The sequence below is a fragment of the Daucus carota genome, chromosome 4, assembly GCF_001625215.2.
Source record: "Daucus carota subsp. sativus chromosome 4, DH1 v3.0, whole genome shotgun sequence".
Classification (NCBI taxonomy): domain Eukaryota; kingdom Viridiplantae; phylum Streptophyta; class Magnoliopsida; order Apiales; family Apiaceae; genus Daucus; species Daucus carota.
The window spans coordinates 41,381,033-41,406,100 of NC_030384.2; the positions used below are offsets into that span (position 1 = coordinate 41,381,033).

The 25,068-nt window shown below is 33.9% G+C and overlaps 5 protein-coding genes across 7 annotated transcripts; 3 read left to right on the forward strand and 2 right to left on the reverse strand.

Annotated features, from left to right (window-relative positions):
* Positions 1–935: 935 nt before the first annotated feature.
* LOC108216527 (probable prolyl 4-hydroxylase 6) lies at positions 936–3,971 on the forward strand. Its single transcript, XM_017389310.2, has 8 exons — positions 936–1,649; positions 1,770–1,862; positions 1,960–2,017; positions 2,315–2,422; positions 3,025–3,082; positions 3,162–3,337; positions 3,409–3,469; positions 3,606–3,971. Exons 1-8 carry the CDS (start codon positions 1,489–1,491, stop codon positions 3,899–3,901), a joined length of 1,011 nt encoding a protein of 336 aa, XP_017244799.1. The 5' UTR covers positions 936–1,488; the 3' UTR covers positions 3,902–3,971.
* A 1,596-nt stretch (positions 3,972–5,567) lies between these two features.
* LOC108216525 (type IV inositol polyphosphate 5-phosphatase 7-like) lies at positions 5,568–8,421 on the forward strand. 3 transcript variants are annotated; one of them, XM_017389307.2, is made up of 7 exons: positions 5,568–5,992; positions 6,129–6,231; positions 6,339–6,449; positions 6,526–7,107; positions 7,221–7,484; positions 7,836–8,014; positions 8,134–8,421. In XM_017389307.2, the coding sequence occupies exons 1-6, from the start codon at positions 5,785–5,787 to the stop codon at positions 8,008–8,010; spliced, it is 1,443 nt and encodes a 480-aa protein (XP_017244796.1). In that variant the 5' UTR covers positions 5,568–5,784; the 3' UTR covers positions 8,011–8,014; positions 8,134–8,421. The 3 variants fall into 3 exon arrangements, with proteins under 3 accessions (XP_017244796.1, XP_063947998.1, XP_063947997.1); XM_064091927.1 differs by having other exon boundaries at positions 5,571–5,992; positions 7,839–8,014; XM_064091928.1 differs by lacking the exon at positions 8,134–8,421 and having other exon boundaries at positions 7,221–7,366; positions 7,839–8,008.
* A 1,536-nt stretch (positions 8,422–9,957) lies between these two features.
* Positions 9,958–11,968, forward strand: LOC108215939 (uncharacterized). Its single transcript, XM_017388577.2, has 3 exons — positions 9,958–10,200; positions 10,337–10,425; positions 11,608–11,968. The coding sequence occupies exons 1-3, from the start codon at positions 10,162–10,164 to the stop codon at positions 11,756–11,758; spliced, it is 279 nt and encodes a 92-aa protein (XP_017244066.1). The 5' UTR covers positions 9,958–10,161; the 3' UTR covers positions 11,759–11,968.
* Positions 11,969–13,458: 1,490 nt separating this feature from the next.
* LOC108218098 (uncharacterized) lies at positions 13,459–15,811 on the reverse strand. Its single transcript, XM_017391022.2, has 5 exons — positions 15,573–15,811; positions 15,118–15,481; positions 14,537–14,636; positions 14,000–14,118; positions 13,459–13,750 (listed from the first exon to the last, which is right to left on the reverse strand). Exons 1-5 carry the CDS (start codon positions 15,748–15,750, stop codon positions 13,708–13,710), a joined length of 804 nt encoding a protein of 267 aa, XP_017246511.1. The 5' UTR covers positions 15,751–15,811; the 3' UTR covers positions 13,459–13,707.
* Positions 15,812–17,564: 1,753 nt separating this feature from the next.
* On the reverse strand, positions 17,565–22,736 carry LOC108215521 (uncharacterized). The gene is made up of 15 exons (XM_017387998.2): positions 22,433–22,736; positions 22,211–22,308; positions 21,989–22,089; positions 21,811–21,889; positions 21,628–21,688; positions 21,445–21,491; positions 21,254–21,346; positions 21,049–21,139; positions 20,251–20,299; positions 19,640–19,756; positions 19,415–19,562; positions 18,471–18,563; positions 18,279–18,347; positions 18,126–18,168; positions 17,565–17,971 (listed from the first exon to the last, which is right to left on the reverse strand). The coding sequence occupies exons 1-15, from the start codon at positions 22,488–22,490 to the stop codon at positions 17,871–17,873; spliced, it is 1,248 nt and encodes a 415-aa protein (XP_017243487.1). The 5' UTR covers positions 22,491–22,736; the 3' UTR covers positions 17,565–17,870.
* Positions 22,737–25,068: the final 2,332 nt, after the last annotated feature.

Consider the following 25,068-nt stretch of genomic DNA (forward strand, 5'->3'; position numbering starts at 1 on the left):
TTGCAGAGATTTTGTCTAATTTTTCTCAATTTAGAGTACATATTCCATTCCATTCTATCCAAGCGAACGCATCCTGAGTAAATTTGTTCAGAGCTCAGACTCTTTTAGTTCTATACTTCTATTGTATGAATTCGATCTCCATGAGTTCAGGTGGAATGAGAGAAGAATGCTGAAACGGACAAGATAGACAAATATGCATTAGTTCTTTTTCTTCTTTTTTTCTGTGCTAAATAATACACATATTTATACCTTGATCACTCACATGCGATGGGTCGTGGGTTTAAATCTTCCTTCTAAATCGTAATCTGTCCTATCCATGACTAATTAGCATTTTAAATCAACAAGGGTTACTTCTAAGCAAAAAAGAAAAAGAAAGGGCTGCTTATTCCCTTTAAAAGTATCGCAAACATTATGAGTTACTGTATGTATAGAATGTATTAGAACAAACTTAATAAGCTACGATTTTATTTTTAAATTCCCTTTGCTACTTTCTTTTTAGAAATGGGCAAGTCTCTCTAATCTATTGCATGCTGATTGAATGAAGTGCAGTCTTTGTGCTCGCCTTCTGACCAAACTAATATTTTACGCAGACATGCATTTTTGATGACTCTTGGGCTGTGTTCACTTCATGGAATGGAATGAGGGGAGAATGGAATGAAAAATTATATAGGAGTTTTAAGAAAAAAGAAGAAAATATGAGATAATGATGACAAAATATGAATGTAGTTAATTTATTTGTGAGAAAGATTGTGAAGAAACATGATGTTCAAATGGAATGAGCATTCTTTCTAAAACATGTGGGTTAGAGTTATAGTTAAAATAGTAAGGTTGGAATGATTGAAGGAATGAAAATTATATACATTTTGTTTGATGAACACCATTTTAGAGTACAAAATTCATTCCATTCTCCCTCCATTCCATTCATTCCAAGTGAACACAACCTTGGTGTTTCCGAGCAGCGAGGCTTACACACAATCCTTTGAATGACTTTGTTTACAAATTTCCTTCTAGAAGTTAGTAGGAAAAAATTCCTTCTAAAATCTCCAATAATTTAGTAACTCTTGAATAAATATTGTTTATATTAATTCAGTATATTAAGACTCATAAAATTTAAATAATAATAATAACAATAGTACTTTTAGTTCCGAATCAAGATCATATTCATGTTCAAAAAAAAATATAGATAAAGACCAAGATAATAAGAAGAACGTAACATTTATATTTGAAAGCGCTTTATTTTTCATCTCAAAAAAATAATGTGTGCTGAACAGGAGTAAAGATACCGGTAGACTTGAAATCATTTTGTTTTCTACTTCAAAAAAGTAATATGTGTTGAATACGACAACTTTGTTTTCTTCCTCTGGAAATTAATATGTGCTGAATCCAAATTAATGCTCGTGTAGTCGTGTGTGCTTATTTCATAATCCAAATCAAAGATTGAATCGAATTAGATTTTAAGTTTTACATATTTTAATGTATCTTTCATAAATGGAAAATCATAAACTTTGTTTCTTCTTCTTTCTGTTACTAGTATCCATGCTCTTTCTTTGCTCCACTCTGTTTTCATACTCTGCAGCTTTTCGCTTCTTCTCTAGTTCAGCTTGGACATGGAGTCACCCTTTTCATATTACTGCTGTTCACAATAATATGTTAACTTCTCTCTCAAACCTCGATTTGACTCTCCTAAATATATTCCTGATAAAATTACATTTTGGAGCGTTCATGAGTAGCTCATCATTTTAAATTATTATTTGAATTTCTTGTTTCAGACAACGAAGGTCAGTGCTGAAGTTAACCACTGGAGTCGAATCAGCGGCTACTTTTAATCCTACAAGAGTCTCTCGGATTTCCTGGCAACCCAGGTCACTCAACATTTTCATCTCTTCAATTTATTTAATTTTTTACTTTATGTATCTGCCTTGTTATAAGTTATACATGTGACTGGAGACTAATACACAGGGTGTTCTCGTACAAGAAATTTTTAACAGATGAAGAGTGTGAACATCTTATCAATCTGGTAAATCTTAATATTGTTGCATGCACCGCATGTTGTTACTTTTATATCTGCATTTATCTTACTCATAATCATTTATCAAACTCCAGACCTTTTCTAGCGCTAGAACCACCTTCGCCACTGTGCTGCTAATCTGTGCACCTAAACATTTTTACTAATTGTATTATATGACCAAGGTTTTGGACTATTTCCCTGACAAAAAAAGGTTTCGTAAAACTTATGTTTGTGCTAGTCTGGTGTATTTTGGGGCTAGTTTATTTCCTTAACAGTACAGCTTTTGCCCTTTAAATATGCTATAAGGCCAAGGTAGGGAGCCTTGAAAAATCAATGGTTGTCAACGATGAAACTGGCGAGGGCGAGGCTAGTGATGTCCGAACAAGCTCCGGCATGTTTCTTGACACAGCACATGTATGGTTCATTGACTAATTCCTCTTCCTTTATATATATTTTTTTGCTAAATTCTTTCATATTTGGAGTAGTTAGGTGACATGATTTCCTTCTTTTCCTTAATTCATCGACTAATTCTTCTTCCATCTATATTTTGAATAGTTAGGAAACGTGAACAAAATTATATGCATCAAGTGTAATCATTTGAACTAGTTGAATAAAAAAAAATGTTTATAAACATCTTACCTGTATAAGAGTGTAGAGATGTTTTGGGCTTTTCATTCATATATATGCATTTTTCATAGCAGTGTCAGATAGATGAGTAAAGAACCCCAAATTTGAGTAATTATGAGTAAGGCTTCAAATTCTGACACATTTAAGCTCTACCATCGAGGGCAAATGGAGTTTGATGCTTTCTGCCCTAATGCTATGTACCCCGGATTCTGTTACCAGTTTTTTTCTAAATGACATGACAGATAATTTATCTACATGTACTTGAAATTTGTTCCATGATGAAGTCATTGAAAATTAATATATGAAGTTGTTGTCTGTGCGCAAGTGTGTATGCCAGTACCTGTTTATCCTCTGATGGAAACTTACATGTTCAATTTACACCCTCATAGGATGAAGTAGTTGCCAGCATTGAAAGAAGGATAGCTGCTTGGACATTTCTTCCTACAGGTAGTATGGCCTATGGTTAGTTCTCACATTTTAAGATCATAAATTCTAATTTTGGACTTAAAACTAACGATATCTTCAGAAAACGGGGAGCAAATGCAAATTCTTCATTACGAACATGGTCAAAAATACGAGCCTCATGCTGATTTTTTTGTTGATGATTTTAATGTTCGAGCTGGTGGCAACCGAGTGGCAACAGTACTTATGTATCTGTCTAATGTTGACAAAGGCGGGGAAACAATATTTCCAGCATCAGAGGTACATTATCTCTTTTCTGGTAAAGCTACATTGCTACGAATTACATGTTTCTCCATATACTCTTTCTGCAGGCAAAAGATTTTCAGCCAAAGGATGATACTTGGTCTGATTGTGCTAAAACTGGTTACGGAGGTAATTTGTTTTAAGAATCGCAAACTCAGAATTCTGCTACTATTTTTTAAAAATATCATTTAAGCAGGCAGTAAAATATGCATTACAAGGATTGTGGCATAGACCGTTTTATCAACATTTTATCCTATTTTGGCAGTGAAAGCAAAGAAGGGAGACGCATTGCTGTTTTATAATCTGCATATAAATTTAACAGCTGACCACATGAGCTTACATGGGAGCTGTCCAGTGGAAAAAGGTGAAAAATGGTCCGCGACAAAGTGGATACATGAAAAGCCTTATAAAGACGGAAGGGGGAGTGAGTGCATTGATGAAGATGAAGACTGCGCTTTGTGGGCTAAAGAGGGTGAATGCGAAAAAAATCCAATATATATGATGGGTACTAAGGATGATCCTGGAGCTTGCAGCAAAAGCTGTAATGCTTGCTCTGCATAGATTATATATACACAATTCCAGTATTATTACTTGTCACAACTTATAAGACCGGTCTGGTTCTGTATACTAACATTCAACGAAATCATAGCAAAATTTCAGGATCCAATTTTTAGCATAGATTTGAGTCCATGAATTTTAGATAACCAAGCCTAAAAACATGGGCAATAAAAAGAACTGCAATACCGAACAATCTTGTATTGTTGCGAGTTTTGTTCTTCTGTCTTTTTTTGTTCCTTATTTTAAAATTCCTATCAAAAATGAAGAAAGACACAGGGCAGAACAAGTTAACATAAAATTTCTAGACATGGCAGTAAACAATACATTACAGAGGTCGGCATACTCGTTTCGGCGACAGGGCTCCTCTGGCCGAATCTGGGATGACAGTTATTTATCAAAGTCATGCGAGCTAGTAACGCCACGAAAAATTCAAGACAGCAGATTCAGCTGCGACCTTAATAAGACGCAACGTCCAGGAAGCAGATTCGCTTTCAGCTGCGAGCTTAATAAGCCAAGCAGATTCAACTGCAATCTTAATAAGACGCAATGCCAATCTTCTATGTCATTGCAGCGACAGTCATCCCTGTCGTTGCAATGCCACCCCTCTATCCCTTTGCAGCCAGCCCCCTCGAGAAAGCAAAGGGTTCAGAGGGCGAGGCCAAGGACGTTTGAATGCCTTTCATGTTTCAGGCGATGCGTCAGCTAGCCGGCCTCCACATGTCTTGTTTCAGATTCTGCAGTGGTTTCAGATTCTGTAGCACAGAAAATATACATAAGCTCTATCACTTTTTTTTTTCTTTTTGTTTTTTAAAATATTTTCCTGCGACGCATGGTTCATCCAATCTGGAATACATTGTATATAAACGATGTATATACTTAGTTTTCCTTCCAAATCTTCGTAGAGCATATCTACGAAGAATTGTTATAGAATTGCTTCGTATTTTCCTTCCAAGTCTGGACAATCTTGCGTTTTCATGTGTATTCAAATGTCAGTTTCATCTAAATGCCAATTTGTATATAGTTAAAAGCCAAACTCTGAGCACATAAATATTTGGTTTTATCATGTTCATTTTCACCCTATAAAAAATGATCCAGGTAATAATAAAACAAGAATGCTTTTCTCTTTCAGGTAGCTTTCATCTTGTACTCATTTGATTAAGCAACACAGCAAATGCACACAATATCAAACAGCTCAGGTATGTGCAAAACAATTAAACAAGTAGTTACTGGAAACGGTTCAAGTATCTTACCTTTGATCAATAGTCCCCCGTGACAAATAAGAGAAAAGGTCCCAAACGTCATTATTTGAAGACAAATGGGCTTCAATGTCAATTTTTGAAAAAATGATCTAACTGTCACTTCAAAACACAACTTCGTGTTATGTTTTAATTTCAGAAGGAAATACAACTTGAAGTTGCGTTCCACAACTTCAAGTTGCATTTTCAGCTGCTAAAATCACAACTTAAAATTGCGTTTTTATCCGTTATTGTAAACACTTGGAAGGACATTCTGGGCCTTTTTTTTAGAAAGTGACAATAGAGTTTTTTCTGCTAAATAGTGACATTTAGAGCCAACACCCCGGAAAAACTACAACTTGCTTGAGCAAATATAGAAAAAGGCAACTTGTGCAATGTCACAATGTAACAAGACTGTAAACAACAAATAACGAAATTTGACCTTTGTTGTACTTCTCGTATACCTTCTCGGGAAGATCGCTGGAACTGCGAGTTTTTCGAGCTTCTCCTGTCTCTTACTGCAGCCTCTTGCGGCCTTGCCTGTGGCAATAAACATATACGATTATGACACCCACATTCCATCAGATTGTTAGTAATGTTAAGAAATGAGTATCTTTGCTACAGAAATCTGAGATTATATCTCAATTCTGCATGCATCGCTTTCAAATCATTCAAGCAGGTCTTGTTCTCGAAAGCCCGAAGCACTCTTTATTGCTAAAACATTATACAGAACTACAGATATTTTTCTCACCAACCATCATGGATAAAAGTAAACCAACACAGAGAACTCACAGGCTTGGCAAGTTGTCTCGACGGAAGCACAAGAAGACCAACTCGACAAATTTCAGTGATTTTCTAGGTTCTGGAATGAAGCATTCTTATTGTTATAGTAGTTTACAGTCCCTCCCCCTCATTCCCAATTATACGAATTTCCTTGCTCTCCTACACCAGCACTCTATTTTCTAACCGTGTAGTTTATGACAAGCTATTTACAGGCCAGGTTGCAGATGAAGACGTAGATGACGATGACTATGTGGCCAGTGATATCCACTGCAGGCCAAATGAAGTTGTTCCTAGCATTTCTACAAAATCATTAAGGTGTGTTTCCTCTGCATCTGCATATATTATCTAAGATTATTTGATAATGAGGAAATGATGATTATAAACCCTATTACGGGTATTAATTGAAGTTTTTTTTTATCCAGTGTGTTTGTGGGTACTTGGAATGTTGCTGGAAGATCTCCGGTTGAGAGTTTGGCAGGAGATTTGGATAACTGGCTAAATATCAAGGAGTCTGCTGACATCTATGTCCTAGGGTAAGTTGTAAAGTCTACGATATTCATAGTTTATCCAAGTGGTGCATTTCAAGAAGCAGACATAATTTCCTTGCAGATTTCAAGAAATTGTTCCCCTGATTGCCAGAACTGTAATTGGAGTGGAAGATCTGACAGAAAGTCAAAAATGGAACCTGCTTATCGGGCAAGCTCTTAATGACCAGACTGGTTTTTCTAGCAATACTCTGAAGTTGAAACCAATGGATAGCAGAAATTATGAACAAGAAGTCTCAACTACCTGTGGAGCATCAACCCCTTTGACAGGGCAGCAAAATACACAGTATATATATCGAGATCAGGGTAACAGGTACATGCTCATTGCAAGCAAGAAGATGGTTGGGGTGTTTGTAAGTGTGTGGATAAAGACGAAAGTTGTTGAGAGTTACGACATCAGTGTTAGAGTTAGTTCAGTAGCTTGTGGGATCATGGGCTATTTGGGAAACAAAGGTTCAGTTTCAGTTAGCATGACAATTGAAGGAACTACTTTTTGTTTCACTGCTGCACACTTGGCTTCGGGTGAGAAGAATGGTGATGAAGGAAGAAGGAATCACCAAGTGTCTGAAATTTTCAGACGAACAACTTTCACCAGACTCGCTCATAAGGTCAACGAGCATCATCCTCTCACCATCTTAGGCCACGAGTAAGTTATCACCAAATTTGAGTTAGCTTCTTATGTATAATTCTCATTTAAAAAATGAGAATTAAATGAAAATTTCAACATCTGACATTATGATTTATGGTATTGTATGACAGTCGGATATTCTGGTTTGGAGATCTAAACTACAGGCTATACTCAGAAGATAGCTTAGCCAGGCAACTCATAAAAGAGCAAGACTGGGCCGCACTGCAAGAATTTGATCAGCTACAGCAGGAACTAGAAGACGGCGGAGTGTTTGAAGGTTGGAAAGAGGGAAATATAGAATTTGCACCTACATATAAGTACTCTAAAATAAATAGCAATCACTACTCAGGAGGCATTGGAAGTAAACAAAGAGAGAAGAAACGAACTCCAGCATGGTACTGGTCATTATGAGCTAGGTCTTTCATTTTATTTTATTATATTTGCGGGAGGGCTAGGGTGGGGGTCGGGGTGGGGGGTAATATATAGTCAATCATAGAAATTTAAATACTCACACACATGACTCCACAGAGGGCTGAACCATCGATATCTTATTACCAAGAAGATAGGGGTATCTACTAGGCTAAAGCCTTGCTGATATGAAGGTCTTTAGTGGTTTTGATTCTTAATTTATTACCTTGCAACTCACCTTTTTAGATAAACGTAGGATACATTAGAATATAGAATGATACTTTTTAAATGCAGCTGCTTGACACAACTTGATGAACTGAAGCAATTGTTGATGCCAGCAGGTGTGACAGAATTCTATGGTATGGCAAAGGGGTGAAACAACTATCTTACCTTCGCAGTGAGAGCAACTTCTCAGATCATCGACCTGTGTCAGCTATTTTCTCTACCTATATAGTTCTCAAATCTGCCAACCCCAGGCTTACATTTGTTCCAAGCAAATATATGTCAATATAACAATGTAAGAACATCTACACAACTTGCGTTTATCTAAGTGGAACACTTATCCTGTGTACAGGTCTAAACTATTATTAACCCGGGCCTCGAGTGAGTTACAAACAAAGTTTGAAAATTTTGCAGCAAGAGAAGTACATCTTTGAAGACCGAAGAGTATGAATTCAGAAAGGTGCTTCTGCACTTGTCATTAGTTTGCTGCAAAAGGAACCTGGTCTTTGGCATTTTTAGCTTACATTGAGTGCTCAATCAGAATAACCTCTTCTTTTAACTGTAGCAACTAATGCTTCGCCTGCATATAATTTATGCACCTCGATCAATCCAGTAGAGAAATTAATTGTTGTTGCTAATTGAAAACATCAGTTCCTTGAATGTTGTTGATCTTTGTAACAAGGGAAAATAGATTTTTTTGCCACCCAACTTATTATTTGTTTAGAAACCTACTACTGAACTATAATTTTTTTCTTTTTTGTCACTAATGTTAGGTTCGGACTTTTTTTTGTCACTAACGTTAGGTTCGGATTTGATTATTAACACTATGTTATTTTTTTAGTATTATTAAAATAATGTTAGTCTGCAATATAATGGCGATCTGATATGTGTCTATATCTTTATGTAGTGTCCTAGGTAGTTTACCTTGGAGGACGAGAGTTGGACACGCATTTTGAGATTCCAAAAAAATTCAAAAATTATTTTATTTTATTTTTTCTTAATAAAATTTAATGTTGGTTTTTTTCCTTGAAAAAACGTTGGATTTTTTTTTTGTCACTAACGTTATGTTTTGATTTGATTATTAACAATATGTTATTTTTTTTAGCATTATAAAAACATAGTGGTAGTCTGCAATATTATGGTGATATGATATGTGTCTATAACATTATATACAGTCATCTATATGTCCCTTAGCTAGTTTACCTTGAAGTATGAGAGTTTAACAAGCATTTTAAGAACCTAAAAAATTTGGTTTTATGAATTATTTTAAGACTCCACAAGTATATAGTATCACTTGACTTTATAGTTCTTTACCACTACTTGTCATGTATTTTAAGGTTCCCACTTTTTATTTTAAATATAGTTCCATAAGTTAATTTTGAGATTTCCTTTCTGAGTAAAAAAATTCCGTACTCCCGTCCTCTAAGATAAACTACCTAGGACACATATGGAGTACTACATATAAAGATATAGATATAAAGCACAGATCACTATTATATTGCAGACTACCGAAAAATATCGTTTAGATGGTCGGAAAATTTAAATAAAAGTCTGATTTTAATTAAATATAATAAAATTTCCCAAAATACCAAAGGGGTGCCAAATGCAATTAACTCTAAAAAGAATAACAGTGTTAATAATCAAATCCGAACCTAACGTTAGTGACAAAAAAAAAATCCGAACCTAACATTAGTGGCAAAAAAGGAAAAAATTATAGTTCAGTAGTAGGTTTCTAAACAAATAATAAGTTGGGTGGCAAAAAAATCTATTTTCCCTTGTAACAATATTGATTGAAAACAAGTTCAGTCTTGTATGCACCTCAAACATTGTGGATCTTCACAATAATTTAGACTTCTATATCTTTAAAATTGTAATTCAGGAAAAAAAGAACGATTAATAATATTGTTTTTTCCTCTATATTAATAATGTATATCCAAAAACATGAAATCAATAATAAAATTTTGCTAAAAGTTAAAGAAGTATTATTATAAAATTATTGGCCGTATACAAATTTTAAAAGACATCAATGTTCATATTTAACTCGGAATTATATTATTCATTCATAATTTTATAAATTTAAAAATAATGTTTAATTATAAATCAAATATATTATGTAATGTTAAATTTTTTTTATATATAATAATAATCATTGATTATTAGCCAAATTTAATATAATTTAATTTAGAAATTTTATAGATGTTCCATTTTATAATAAGGATGAGAGATTATGAGAATACTAAATTAGAAACTACATGTGTGACTGCGTCCCCTGTTTTCCTCAGGATTTAACACGGTTTTAAAGCTGGAATTATTTTAAGGATCCAGCCGCCGCTTTAGTATTAATCTTGCGAAAAGGCTATTATCATAGTCATCATCTATTATTGCAGCTTCTTTGGCAGCGAAAATCTCTCATCTCAATCTACCGATTCTGCGGCTGCTCCGATGCCTTCGCATGCAGTTAATCGATGGCTCAGGCCCGAGGTCCGTTTACTACCCCCTTTCTCTTCTCTCTCCTCACTGATATGATAATTCTTCTTTTTATATGTTTTTGTAGAAGCTCATAGATCAATCAAGGTATAGATCTGATATTCTAACATCTATGTTTTTGTTGATATAGGTGTATCCACTGTTTGCGGCCGTAGGCGTAGCCGTCGGAATTTGCGGTATGCAGCTGATCCGTAACATCTCTGGCAACCCCGAAGTTAGGTAATCCTCTCTCTCCCTCCCTCTCCCTCTCTCTCCCTCCCCCTCTCTCTCCCTCTATTACTTCTTCTTTTGTTGATAGCAGGGTAGAATTAATGATCGGACTGTATTAAGTTTGTTTTGTATCCGGGTCGATGTAGTCTTTTAGGAGCCTTTCAAAGGAACATTCTACTTTGAACCTCCCCACCCAAATGACCCCATTTCAATTTTTGGTGACAACTATAATTTCCACTTGGGATTTCTAACGTGATCATTTAGTGGGTGAGGAAGATTACAATAAATTTAAATACTCGCCAACACTTTACCCGGGGAGGGATATCCCCTGGTCTATGAAGTTAGAAATAATCTGAGATGTTATTTATCTATGCGGGTAAGGATATCTATGAAGTCCTCTATGCTTATACCTTGTATGTCATTTGAATTATCAAAACTAAATTAATGACCATGATGCCTAATTGAATATAAAACTTGAAGATAGTCTATTCAGAATCACAAATTTTATGCAAATTTTGAACCACTTGAAAGTTGAAAGTTGATCGGTGTATGATTTACCTTTTAGTTTTTTGTCCCAATATGTCTGTCATACATATATGAAAATTATCGAGTAGTATATTCTTTTTTTATCTTCCCCATTCCCGTTACCGGCCTCGGCCTCCGGCCCTTGCCCTTGAGTGACCCAAAGTCATCCATCCCTATCCATAGCACATGCCCTCTTTGTTTTGTTCAAGAAAGTCATATGAGATCAACCACTTGTGAGTTTATATAATAAGAATTATCAACACGATGAAAAATGCCTCTCTCATTTTTTCAGCAAATTCATCCTTTAACATAGCTCTAGTATTGCAAACTTTAAAACACTTTTCAAGTGGATTTCCTTAATATAATTTTTTAGAGGAAGACTGTTTAGTATCTTGAAATTTCTGGAAGGAGTGATCTTGATGATTTCTTTAGTTTAGTCCCACTTTTTATTATATGCCATGCCATAGCTGGCAATCACCTTTTGGTAGTAGTTCATACAGGACGTTTAAGGTACAAAAATGCTTCTGAAGTCTCAATTATTTGCTTAGAACCAGAAATTCACATTCTTATAATTTGCAAGTTCAAAAATATAGACTGCTGTTTTTGTGCAATTGGTGACTGGTAATATGGGTATACATATATATATTGATATGCACTTCCATTTAGGGTGACGAAGGAAAACAGAGCTGCAGGAGTGTTGGATAACTTTGCTGAAGGGGAAAAGTACTCACAGCATGCCCTTCGAAAGTTTGTCCGAAACAAGTCTCCAGAGATCATGCCGTCTATCAATGCCTTCTTTGCCAACCCTGAAGATTGATAGACAGAAAATGAGGGTTTCATATTACATTGTCTATTGATAAACACTATTGAAATTTAAACCACAATATCGAAATTTAAACCCTTTTTTAATCCATTCACAAATTATGATTGGGTGATTGTGGAAGTTTGAATAAACTTTATGCACTGGCTCTAGACTTCTTGTGGAAACTGCTCTTTTTTGTAGTGATGCTTGCTATTTTTTCCTTTATGACTGTTGATCCTCGAGATGTTAATATTCTTTTCAGATCATGTACTGGCATGAGTGAGCATGGTCTTATATAATGATAAATAATATATAATAAATGATATATATTTATATAATGCTTTAAGTGGTTTAAATGAGTCTCCGTCCAGAACGGTGAGTGGCCACTTTGATATAAACCCCCGTCATTTACCTGCTACTGGTGGTTGAACTGCTCACAGCTGATCAAGGGTCAGTTGTTGTGTGTTGTTCTAGAATGTAAGTATATGCAAGCTTATAATTTAGTGTCCTGCCAGGAGCCGCAACGATTCAGTTGGTCCTTAGTGTTAATGGTCCTTAGTGTTGTTCGAATGTTTGATAAAGTTCTTTTTCTTTCACATTTAATGGTAATCTTTGGTGATGTTTGATTAATGCGTTACTTTCGTTAGGTGATTTGTGGTCTTATTTTTGGAAAAAAAGAGAGGATTATAAATCACAAATATTTACAACAAAATTTATATAGCTTCAAGCTTTAAGCTAAATGGGGCATAACTTTGATGTGAACCATAGGCAGTGGAAACAAGATGATCTTGATCTTAAAAAGGAGTATATCGATAAACTTTTTTTTTGTCACAAAATAATTTATCGTATGATAAATTGTATCAGAATATAATAGCTGCTGTCAGGAGTTTTTTTCGTTTAAGAAAATTGTTTATTAATTACAAATTCATTTTCTGGACATACTCTAGAGTACTCTGCATCTATAATGCATCTATATTATAGGTTGCAAGTGTGCAATCTACAAATTAATGTCTCTGTTTCAAATTCAAGTGGCCGTTATAGGTTAAACTCAAGATTTAATAATATTGATGCTTTTATTTGGGGTTTAGGCCTTCATGGTGTATTTTAAATTGCCACACTCCGTAGACCTTAAGCATCTTTAGTAATGCCGGACTTGTCGAGGAATACTTTAAATATAATTTTGTTTATTCTTGTTTATTAGACTCTGAACTGGCGAAATGCAAAAGTTGTGTTCTCTTGGAGTCTGATTGTGGATATACATTTATTCAATACAACCTCATAATTGCATATCATCACACAAATTTTAGGCCGCATTATGTTATATATGCATTTTAATGGTTATTTGTAAGTTGTGTTCCTTGGAGTCTGACTGTGGATATACATTTTTTCGATACAACCTTGTAATTGCATATCACCACACAAATTTTAGGCCACACTATGTTAGATATGCGTTTAATGGTTATTTGTGATGATATAAAAGGTGGAAATCGGAGTTAATTGGTGGAAGAACTTAGTTGGTAGAAATAGAAATTAATCAAAATGATTAATCAGAATAAGTTTAATATTACTTTTTAATATATATTACACACACACACACACATATATGTTATTTTGAGTAGTCATTGATACATTAAGCATATTAAGAGAAACTTGGATAATAATCTTATGATTATGCAACACCAAAACTATTGAAAGTCGTCAATACACTATAATTTCTATTTATTAATAGGTGCCAAAATAATAAATTAGGAACAATCATATTCAAATTATACATTACATAGTGCTTTGCTATGTTACACATTACACACATCAACATATAAAAAACACTTATAAATTATTATTTTCACAAAAACGGAACTGATGCATAATTATTTGATGAAAATCCCTTATTTTAGAAAAAACACACACATGTGTGTCCACACACACATTGACATTGTTCGCGTTAACTATGCGATGTCTCGAATTTAGAGGCGGCTACCCTTAACAACTCCAGCACCAAACTTGTTCCTGATATAAAATAAAAAACTTTGTAAGTAATAGTTATACACACACAAACCAAATTTGTATATAATTTGTTGATATGCCACTTCTTCCGACATAGTTAAACGGATGTTAATTTGTCATATTTACTAACTTAGTGTTGTAGCATTATTTTGTAATTTTCTATGATGATAACTTATGTTCTACTAAGAATGTTATTATTTTTTCATGATACCAAAATACATGATGATTGAACACAATGTCAAAGAAACTTACCGAATGGCGAGGAGATCTCGATCATTAGGGTTGTCTGGCATATAAAAATCAAAATCACTTAAATCTCCCTCGACTGAAGGTTTATCCAAAAACCAGATGTTGTCTAATTTTCGATGATTCTGCACACAATATAATATGTGAATATTAGTTGTCCAACTCATGATTAATTGGCACCATTTTTATCTATAATTTTTCTAGGATAGAAAATTTAAAAATATTCCTTAATCATATGAGATAATATATTAAATTTAATTTAATTTTCAATTTATCATGACCAAGAAAACTTGATCGCGCTATGCTCGTTAACATTTATTATACGAGTCTTTGACATGTATTTGTTTTCTTAAAAATATTTATAACTCAAAACTGATATTTTGCACAACGAATGCCAAACTAGCCTATTCTTACAAATTACAATAATAAGTTAGCCGTAGATAATCATCAAGAGTTATATTTCTAACGCAATGCGTGACAAAATTATATTTTAAGAATCATTTTCATATCTAGAGAGGTAAAGAAAATAGTATTATTACTTACGATCAACCACTCGATTCGCATGGCAACATCTCGAATAGATTTTCTCGGTAACATAATTGCAATCTTCTTACAAATATTTAGAACAGGTAAAGAGGTGAACCTGCAAGATACATTTAAAAGATTCATTGTATGATTTTGTAGGCATAAACATGTAACAAAAGTTTGTTGTTAAGTCAAAAAGACTTTACATCTACTAAAAATCTAAAAATGAAAAAATCAAATATATATAATAATAATAATAATAATAATAATAATAATAATAATAATAATAATAATAATAATAATATATTTTTAAAGGTATATACTTTTTTGAAGTTTCAAATAATTTACACACAACCGCATGTGCGCACGCAATTACACACGCGCGCGCGCGCACACATGTGTGTGTGATGAATGAATGATATTTTAATATCTCGAACCATTTAATAAAAAAACAAACCTCCTGAAATTGAAAAGATAAAGTGCTATTAGTTCATGAAACAATCCTGAATAAGATCATATAAAAGTACTTACATAAATAAAATATGTAATATTATATTTATAAAATAAAATAAAGACATATATCATAAAAAGCAACTCACTTTTCTAGTTCTCGGTCCATGACTTTTTTCTCTTCATATGTCCATGAGGCGAATCTAAAACGAATTTGTTTCTTGGATTGCGTCTTGGATGGTGATCTATTCACTCGTTTCATATTTCCATATTTTCTCATATTATTAGTGATGTGATTACCATGTGAAGATGATCCAAGATGATTTGGGCCAGACCAACATTTTTTATATTTATCCCAATGAGAAACAGTATTTTTTCCATTTGGAGGATAAGTGGACGTGATACCACCATGTGATATGATGGTATCATTTCCTCTAATATTATTTCGCTGGATTGTAGGATAATTGAGTCTGAGATCATCGAATTGATGAGTGACGGTGAGATGATCAAATCCTGTATAAAATTCAAAAGAACCCGTAATTAAAGCATCATTTTGCATATTATTATTATTAGATAGTAAGAAGTGGAGTGATTGTGAGATTACCAAATTTTGAATGAAATTCGCCATTCTCTAGAGAATCACTCATGAAATGATTGTTTTGACCTTCCATGTTAAACGAGATAGGAGAACCGATTTCACTAGGTCCTGCTTGAAACTTGAGTAAGGCACTAGTAAGTGAATCACTCTGATTGAGAAAAACATTTTCACAGTTGTTTGCCATGTGAAAATAATTTCTTTTTGTATTTAGTATCACTTTCAGAAACTCAAACACTCAAAGTTATAATTTCACATTGGATGCTAAGAAAATTTATACTACAAACATTATAATTTTATATAGGAAGTAGGAAGTCAGTAGTAGTTGGAGAAATAAAAATTTATGACTTTACGAGTTCGGTATTTAATGCTATTTTTGTTGATACATAAACTTTCATTGCTCTTTTGGATATGTTTATGTGACTATGACATATAAGATTTTGACTTCTGAGTCATCTTCACATTGCAACGCATAATATAGTGAAATAGTAATTCATTTTTGTTTTTATTTTATTATTTTCAACTCACTTTATTCTAAATATATTAAAACTCATTTAATGATACTGATGAGAAGAATAAGGAATTTGGAAGTAAGTAGGAGTTGAAGAATGAATAAATTATGATATCTTGGTTGTTAGGTTGTATAACATCCAACTACTTTTGTAACATTTTATCTGTAGAAAAAACTTGATAAGGATTTTGTAACGTGTGATATTGACCTTTGAACAATAGAAGGATTACAACACTGAAATGAGTAATATATTAGTTTATTCTCTTTTTTCCTTCTTAAATATCTATTCCATTTTATTTTCTAATATAACTAATAAATTTACTGATGAATTGAATGGTGTATTGGATTCCATCTTTTTATCTTATAACTATATATAATATATATGTATAAATGACATTTTGGTTGTGGAAATTAGTTACGTGAATCAATTATTAATTTCATTCATCTTTTTATGTGAGAAATTAAAAAATATTTGCTTAAATATATGTATAATTGAAAAGGCCAATTAATAAGGATTTATTTCCTGGCTAAGTGAAGAATTGAACTTAAGCTTAAAATTTGATTGTACTATGGACCCACTTTGACGATTATTGTTCTATTCTAGAACTACTCTCGATAAATTGTAGATACGCTCGTAGTATTGATGAAGGGCGCACCCACACCCAAACAAACATGTTTTGGGTCATCACCATCCTTGAAACCCTGATATTTCCTGTATCGAATTTGTGAGGGTGCATTCAAGACAGAGGAGCCATAACGTTTCCTTGTAAAAAGTAATAAACCCTCACTAATTCAAGTTCATCCCAGGAGATGAACAATTCTTGGTCTACACATGACGGTTTTATCTGTTTTTTTTGACACCCTTGATATCTTTTGCAGATAGAATGGATCTATTCAGAAGTTTGCTCTAATCTAGATCGACCTCCCATAATTCCATAATTCTATATTTAGATGTCCGTACTTTCATGAAAGGTTTCAGGAGAAAATATATCAAAGTCCGAGGCATCATCTCCGGGCGCATTTTTGGGAGTATTAGTAATAAAGTAAAAAAAATATTTTAGGCAATAAAATCGAATTATTAGATTTTTTTTATTAAAATCAAAAAACTATATTATACAAGTACAAAAATATCCCTCAACTAACACCTCATATTTAACTTCAACGGAAATTTTTAACGGAAGGATTACAAACTGCAACACATTATGGACTTTAGAGTGTCAACTGTCACGTTTCAAAGTGCGGGTACTCTTCTGTGATTGAACCAGAGTTAAGAGTTACAAACTGCAATTAACTCAAAGAAAAAAAAGATTAAAGTTGCAGAAAACGTGATTTTCTTTTAATTGGAAAGGAAAAATCGATTCTCTTATCAGTTATCTGAACAGCAGTTTTTTGGGCTCAGTCTTCTTACAGACCTTGGCGGAAAAATCGATTCTCTTATCAGTTATCTGAACAGCAGTTTTTTGGGCTCCGTCTTCTTACAGACCTTGGCATGACAAAAGAACACTATATAATTTTCATGCTTCACAAGTTTATTGTACTTCACATTGAACTATAACTTGTCTAATCAGAAAAAGGAAGAGTGAATACAGAAACTTAGCTGGGGAAAATAACAAAAAGGAGGGAATACAGAAAAGTCCTTGCTGCAGGAAGCTGCTCTTTTGCTTTTCCTATCTATTTCGTTTATCTACTTGGGGGGACAAACCAGTATAACAAAATTTGATTGAGAAGTAAAGGCGGCCAGATACGATAGAAGTTGTACATGATTGCATCAACTAGGGCTTGATCAGTATCATAGCTTATAGAATGATCTCCTCCTGAACACTTACGTTAAGGGTTTTGTTTGGTAGAACAATACTGTTGATGATGACAATTTCATCTTCAACAGTCACGGCTTCGCCTGCATCAGATATAAGCAATTAATAAGATCTTTATGTAAAAAAGGGTTCCTAAGATATCAAAAAGGATCTGAAACAAGTTTTATGTAAAAAAGGGTTCCTAAGATATCAAAAAGGATCTGAAACAAGTTTAAGACGAGCAGGCAGGAAGAATACCAAGGATGGTAACTCCAAGCTTCGCATTGCAGTCTCCTTCAGCCTGAATTAATAATACTTTGTTAGCAAACTTAATATACCACCTGAATGCTATCTATCATTTATAATATCAGAAAATTTATGTTTATAAGAAACTTGCGGCCGCGAACTTGCCTGTACGCGTGACCATTTCCCAAGAGATGATTTCCACCCAACGATTGAATGCATAACAACAGCATTATCCTGGCAGAAATGGTACACCATTATATCAGTTATCTGGAATAAGTTACTTGATAGTTGCATGAAAAATTCGGTTATTTAGCTATTGAAACTCTACAAACATATTTAATATTAAAGAAACCATACCTTGATTTCAACGTCATCCAAGATAATACAATTTATTAGTCGTACACCAGCAGCTACCCGGACATTTGCTGATATTGAAACATCTGGACCTATCTGTAGACAAATAGAAAGAAGAAAACATAAAAAAGAAAAAGTTCAAAAAAGGGAGGACGATATGATTAATACTAAAAATATATTAAGAATGGTTATGATCTAGAATAAACACAAGATCTACATGAGTTGAGGGCATTTACAAGAATCCGGTTATTACTATTTAGCAGTACTCACGGTACTATTTAGCAGTACTCACGTCACTTGGAATCTCAAAATGTTTTCAAAAAGTCCGATAATTCACATTACTTACTGCAAAAACATGTTCGAGTAATAGGTGGTTGACACTGACACAGTGACGCAATAATGACAACACAGATGAGCATTCATGTAGCCATTTTATAGGAGCACGTGTCACGATGTTTGCACCTCTTGTTAACTTTTTTTCCTTAGTTGATGATTAGCATATTATTAAATGTATCAGCATTTAGTTTAACAGGAGGGAGAGGAGGGGTCAGAATTTGCGAACTCTAACCCCCTCATCTAGCACTATAAGAAGTGTCTGGTTCTGGTGCGTGATAGTTGAAGTCTATGACAATCTGCGTCTTCTGTAGTAAAATACAAATAATAATGTCTTTTTTCTTCAGATAGCAGTATCGAATCACAAGTACACTTGTACATACATAACATAAACTCTAGACCTCATCTACCACTATAAGAAGTGTGTGGTTCTGGTGCATGATGGTTAAAGTTTATGACAATCTGCTTCTGTTATAGTATATTACAAATAACAATGTCTTTTTTTCTTAAATAGCAGTATATTTCATAAGTATATGTAATATATAAAAGTTTCAATTTCGGCATTTCGCTGAGAGACAAATGGTAGCTACAGATTCAAAAGAGATAAATTAAACCTTTGCAGTTGGATGTACTTTTGCTGATGGGTGAATATAAACATCACCAATAATCCTAGCACTCTTAGAGCCATCTCCACTGGCCAACAGATGAGGAGTGGTAATCCGATATTGGGCAAGATATAGAGCAGAACACTTGAGAGAAATTCTGCACATAAAAGAAATGAGCCTAAGTAGTGATTAAGGAACACTAAAGGGGAGAATAAGTGGAGAGGATGACCCTACCCTGGCGTCTTTATCTGTTCCCAAAAATCCATGTTCTCGTAAGTATACAATTGTTTCTTTCCCGCAAGAGGTGAGAGGATATCTTGATCCAATCGAACAAAATCTTGAGGAAGGTTTCTGTTGAAGATATCAACACCATAATTGACAGGGTCCACAGCATTCAAAAGTTAACAGGGACTACTATGTATTTACTGGTTCACTCAAGACACATAAGCACATGATAACATGATAGGCATTGTGGTGAAGGACCATGCTCAAGTTATAAGTATACACAGATGGAACTTGGAGAAGATAGGTTATATCTCAGTGAAACAACCAAAAGCTCAAGTCACAATAATTTATATATTACAAAAAGTATGAATTGTAGATGCAAATAAATGTATATGTAACCTGCAATACATGGATTAATATATCAATCCATGAAAAGTCACAAGAAGCAACTTCCTCATGCACTTATGAGAGATATTGGATGAACATATTGAAAATTATCTAGCTTGCAAGAACTTAAGCACTGTCACAATAGTAGTTAGAGTAGTTAATAAATCGTAAGATCAGTGTCAAAAAGAAAACTCCGTTTAGTATAGTGGAAACAGAACAGAGTAATTTTGTACCTTGCAGCCAACTGGAGGGCCTCAAAGCTCGACACACGCCGCAAATTAGCTACAAAAAACAGTTTTAAATTTTGGATCAACAAAGGGAGTATACTCCAGTCAAGTAAACACATATAGCAGTTCCTCAGATTATCAATGTGGTAAAAATAAACAGATCAATCAAGGTACCCTTTCATCTGTTACAAGTTACAGCATAATAGTTTTGCTCCAGCTTTTACCAATATCTAATTGCCTATATTAAACTGATGAATAGGGAACTATATAGAATAGATTGTCAAGTCTTGTTGCAATTAGCAGCCTGGAACTAGGTTTTATTCAAACACCTACACTAATTGCCAGCATTGTTCATTCCTGAAACAATTTGCAGCAAAGTCTTTTGCTTACTGAAAATTGCAAGTTTTGTTCAGTATATTTGCAACTACCTGACTTCACAAATAATAACTTTGCTTCTTTTTGTATCATGGACCTTGTAAACTATATGAATGAAAAAGTGAGCAGGAGGCTCAAAATATGGTAGGTATTGTATTTGTATTAGCACGTCTATATGTGCTCTGTCTATCTCGTATGTGTGACCATGTTTGCGTTAGTGTGGGTGTGAATCATTCCTCGAATATTCATCATTCCTACACTCTTTCTAATTCTGACCATAGATTCATAGTTCAGTTGATGTATACAAAGGGAAAAAACAAATTAAAACTGAGTTCAAATGTTGACAATTATGATTTTTAAACTTTCGTTTCCCCAGTTTTTTCATTACTTGTATCTCACAGTGGGTAAAAAGGCTAATAGAAAACCAACCTTTGTCTTCCCGGTGTTTGGAAACATCTTGGATTGCACTAAATATTTCTGGGCTGAAGATGTAAACCCCGCAGTTTATTAAATCACTTACCTGCATTTTATAAAACAAAAAATGTAATTGCAATGCAAAAACAAAAGGATGGGATTAACTATGCACAAATTTTTTAAAACATTCACTTATAACAAGAACCTAATATGTACATACAAAAGTCTCGGGCTTCTCGGTGTAATGTAACAACTCTTTGGTGACTGGGTCAGCAACCAACTCACCAAATTGGTTAGCTGATTCAGCAGAAACCTAAACACAAAAAAGTTTAGCGAAGACAAGTAATCACAGATAACAACAAAGAAAGCTATCAATTAGGATGAGAGGTGTGGCTAGCATAAAAGTGCTACCTTGATTACTAATAATGTTCCCGTTCCACCATACCTTCGGTGAGCCTCTGCAAGCAGAAAGAAAAAATTTGGATCCAGTAAGTAGTCACTGATTCGACTGTTAGTTGAATATATAAACAAGAAATTAAACCCAGTATGAAATTGAAAACATTCAAACTGCGATTACTGAAATATTTAGCTTACCAAGCATGTCCGGAAGTGGAAAATTGCAACAAACATCACAGTTCAGCAAAAAAATATGTGACTGCCAGTAAAATACAATGATCAAAACTGTATTTATTAAATACCAAAAAATAATAATTGTAGCATGTTAAGTTATATGCACCATGACAAAAAAAAAAAAGTATTTAAAGTGCAGCCTAATACCGGGTTATCTTCCAAAATATAGTCTCTGAAGTAGTAAAGAGCACCAGCAGAACCATGTGGCTTGTCTTCTTTCAAGTATCTAAAACAGTACACAGAGACAACATCAAGAAGTAAAATTTAATGTGTTATATCTTCTTGAATCAAACACAAATTGGATAACAATGAATGCAATGATCACCTGACAGGGACTCTAAGCTCGTTAGAGATTGAGGAAACATAAAGACTGAACTCCCTTTCCTCGTAAAATCCCACCAGAAAAATTTGTGCCAAATTGGGAATCTACAATTCAGAATTCTATTAGACAACAATTCAAGATTTAACAAAAAACACATTCCAGCACAATTTTATCAACACTAAGCCGCCAAGATATTACAGTAAATTAAAATTATAAAAAGGGTACCCTTTTGCAAGCAGAAATAGGGTGGTGAACCATAGGCTGACCAGCAAGAGGGAAAAGGGGTTTGGGGGTGTTGAATGACAGAGGCCTAAATCGAGTTCCTGCAACATGGTCACATATACTTACATATGATTGTGTGTATATCAACAAGTAAAGTTAATTTTATCAAGAAAACTATGAAGATGGGATCGAAAAACAATGGAATTGAAGGGATGCGAGATTTACCTTTGGTGGGTCCACCCACCATGATGACAGCGACTACCTTCTCCGTGGAGCTCTCCATTGTATTCAACCCAGGATTTAGATTCAGATATTTGGTTTAGATGTGTGTGTATAAGTTGTAACTGGGGGTGTGGCGTAAAGTTAAAAACAACTCAACACTGGGGGATGACTGATGATGTAGCAGGAGAATATACTTTGGAACTAGTGTAGTTTCATAAATCAAATTCTCTTCTACCCTGTTTCACCGTTCGTCTAGATTTTAACACATTCGTCTTTTTTCCTTTTTCTTTTCTATGGTTCAAAGTATATCTCTGTTAGAATAAACCTGGGTTATTAATTGTAGTTTTTTGTATATTTGCTTTTTAACGTGACTTGGTAAAAAGTTATACTCCCTTTGTCCCTATCATTTCTTTACCGTTACTATTTTGGGATGTCCCTCTCATTTCTTTACATTACCATAAATAGTAAGTTTTTTCAATCATTACACCCACTATCTTCCCCCACTATCTCATAGAGTATTTAACAATAAAAACTACTATTACACCCACTACCTTCATCCATTATCTCAAATCCATTATTAAATATTGATGGGTCCCACCATTTTACCCACTTTTCATCTAACTTTACTCATTTTTCATACATTGTCTTGGTCTCCGTGTCCCCCTCCAATGTAAACAATTGAGGGGGACGGAGGGAGTATATAATATAAGTATATTGATTTTTTTTAATAGATGTATATTGATATTTGATAATGTGTTTGACACATGTGTTATGTGTATATAATATATTATTTTTTTTCATTAACACATTTAAATGAAATATTATAATATATAAATATTATATTTTTCAGAAAAATAAGATTAAAAAAAGAAAAATTTTGTACATAAATTTTTGATATCAATAATACTCTTAAGTCTCAACTAAAGTTAAATACTAAAAACAGAAAATGCTTAGTATAGGCTGGCTATCTCGGCAAGCCCGATGATCGGAAACTAGACCTGGCAATTCGGTACACAACACGAAAAGTTTGGGTTTGGTTTTCAATATTCGATACACGAACACGAAAGTACACGAACACGAAAAATACACGTTACATTTAGTGTCGGGTTCGGTTTTTAATACAAGTACACGAATGACACGAAAGTACACGAACTAAATAAATAATATAAATTAAGAAATATATTATACTTATTTATTATATATTCTTTAATAAATTTTAATTATGTTATTTCATTTTTGTTATCTTATGAATTTATTGTATGTCTAATCTATTGTTTGTCACAGAAAAATTGTAAAAATAATAGATTTATTGTGAAATTCGTGTACTTTCGTGTACAAATGTGTATTTCGTGTATATTTCATCCGGACCGTTTGTGGTACACGGAAGGTACACGAATTTTTTCGTGTACTAAACATGTACAGTTCGTGTTGACACGAAATAATTCAGTTCGTGTACGTGTTTCAGAACTGGTACACGAAACCGAAACAGTTCGGGTTCGGGTTTAGAGTGCAGTACACAAAATGAACTGTTTGCCAGGTCTATCGGAAACAATGGACTGAAGCCAACTCAGACGCAGGCTATTCGGGCTAGAGCCCGTTCTCTGAAATAGTGAAGAAAAGTGAAATGGCCGTGTACAATACACATTGGACTTCAATGTCTATTTGATTTTAGTTCCTCCGCTCCTGATCTTCTCGGCCATGATAAAAAGAGACGAAGACCTTTAAATAAAACAATTAGTATAGGCCGGCCCAATCCTGGATTTAGAACATCTATGTCAAAGAGAGAAAGATGCCGCAGGTTTTTTAGAACATCTACACCACATTAATTAATTATTCATATATAAATTAATAAATTAATTTTTCAAAATATTCTCATATTTTTCCTTATCACATCAATAATAATTTTATTTTAAATTTTATAATATTAAAATATAGATCAGAGTCATGTAAGGGATTCCAAATCAACACTCATCGTTGTCCTTACTTTATGCATATATATTGGTTGATCATTGATCGATGATAGGGCTGTAATTCCAGCCGAGCCAGGTGAGTTTCGAGTCTGACCTAATTCTAGTCAATTTAGCCGAGTCGACTGGTTAACTAATCGAGTCTAAATTTTTGTCCGAGCCAATTTAAACGAGACGAGCCGAGTCGAACCCACTTAAACGAGTTTGAGCCGGGCAAACTCGCGAGCCGACTCGAATTCCAGCTCTAAATTCAATGACGTGACACACGAGAACAAGTTGCACAACCTAGAATATGAGCTTTTAACCGATTATCGTCTAAAAGAACTCTTCATCCCTTGTTTAATTCAGATTCAAAACATCAAATCCTGCATTATAGTGGCGTAAAAATAGGATTCCAAAGATGCATATTTCAAAAAAAAAAAAAAGGATTCCAAAGATGCATACATTAAATTATCTATCATCTTAAATATTTCAATCTTTGACAGCGATTGGACATCTAAACTTGGAAATAATTTACAAACCCGGGAATCCGGGATGGCGGAGGAATTGCCAAAGTGAACCTCTTGTATGACCAGGTTGTCAATTAGGGTTCGGGCATGCCAGACTGAGCATGCCTAGGCATGTCTTTTGTCCATTTGGCATGCTTTTTTACTAATTTTTTATATAATTAAT

Bases quoted from the DNA above. Each gene is read 5' to 3' on its own strand.
- LOC108215939 (XM_017388577.2), top strand. From the start codon at position 10,162: ATGCCTTCGCATGCAGTTAATCGATGGCTCAGGCCCGAG. The intron at 10,201-10,336 runs GTCCGTTTACTA...TTGTTGATATAG, and splicing joins ATCGATGGCTCAGGCCCGAG to GTGTATCCACTGTTTGCGGC. The intron at 10,426-11,607 runs GTAATCCTCTCT...ACTTCCATTTAG, and splicing joins TCTGGCAACCCCGAAGTTAG to GGTGACGAAGGAAAACAGAG.
- LOC108218098 (XM_017391022.2), bottom strand. From the start codon at position 15,750: ATGGCAAACAACTGTGAAAATGTTTTTCTCAATCAGAGTGATTCACTT. The intron at 15,482-15,572 runs GTAATCTCACAA...AATTTTATACAG, and splicing joins CGAATTTCATTCAAAATTTG to GATTTGATCATCTCACCGTC. The intron at 14,637-15,117 runs GTGAGTTGCTTT...TGTATCTTGCAG, and splicing joins ATGGACCGAGAACTAGAAAA to GTTCACCTCTTTACCTGTTC.
- LOC108216525 (XM_017389307.2), top strand. From the start codon at position 5,785: ATGCATCGCTTTCAAATCATTCAAGCAGGTCTTGTTCTCGAAAGCCCG. The intron at 6,232-6,338 runs GTGTGTTTCCTC...TTTTTTATCCAG, and splicing joins ATTTCTACAAAATCATTAAG to TGTGTTTGTGGGTACTTGGA. The intron at 7,485-7,835 runs GTACTGGTCATT...TGTTGATGCCAG, and splicing joins AAGAAACGAACTCCAGCATG to CAGGTGTGACAGAATTCTAT.
- LOC108216527 (XM_017389310.2), top strand. From the start codon at position 1,489: ATGGAAAATCATAAACTTTGTTTCTTCTTCTTTCTGTTACTAGTATCC. The intron at 2,423-3,024 runs GTATGGTTCATT...ACACCCTCATAG, and splicing joins TGTTTCTTGACACAGCACAT to GATGAAGTAGTTGCCAGCAT. The intron at 3,338-3,408 runs GTACATTATCTC...CTCTTTCTGCAG, and splicing joins CAATATTTCCAGCATCAGAG to GCAAAAGATTTTCAGCCAAA.
- LOC108215521 (XM_017387998.2), bottom strand. From the start codon at position 22,490: ATGGAGAGCTCCACGGAGAAGGTAGTCGCTGTCATCATGGTGGGTGGA. The intron at 22,309-22,432 runs GTAAATCTCGCA...ACCATGTTGCAG, and splicing joins GGTGGGTGGACCCACCAAAG to GAACTCGATTTAGGCCTCTG. The intron at 19,757-20,250 runs GTACAAAATTAC...TATCTTCAACAG, and splicing joins GCCCTCCAGTTGGCTGCAAG to AAACCTTCCTCAAGATTTTG.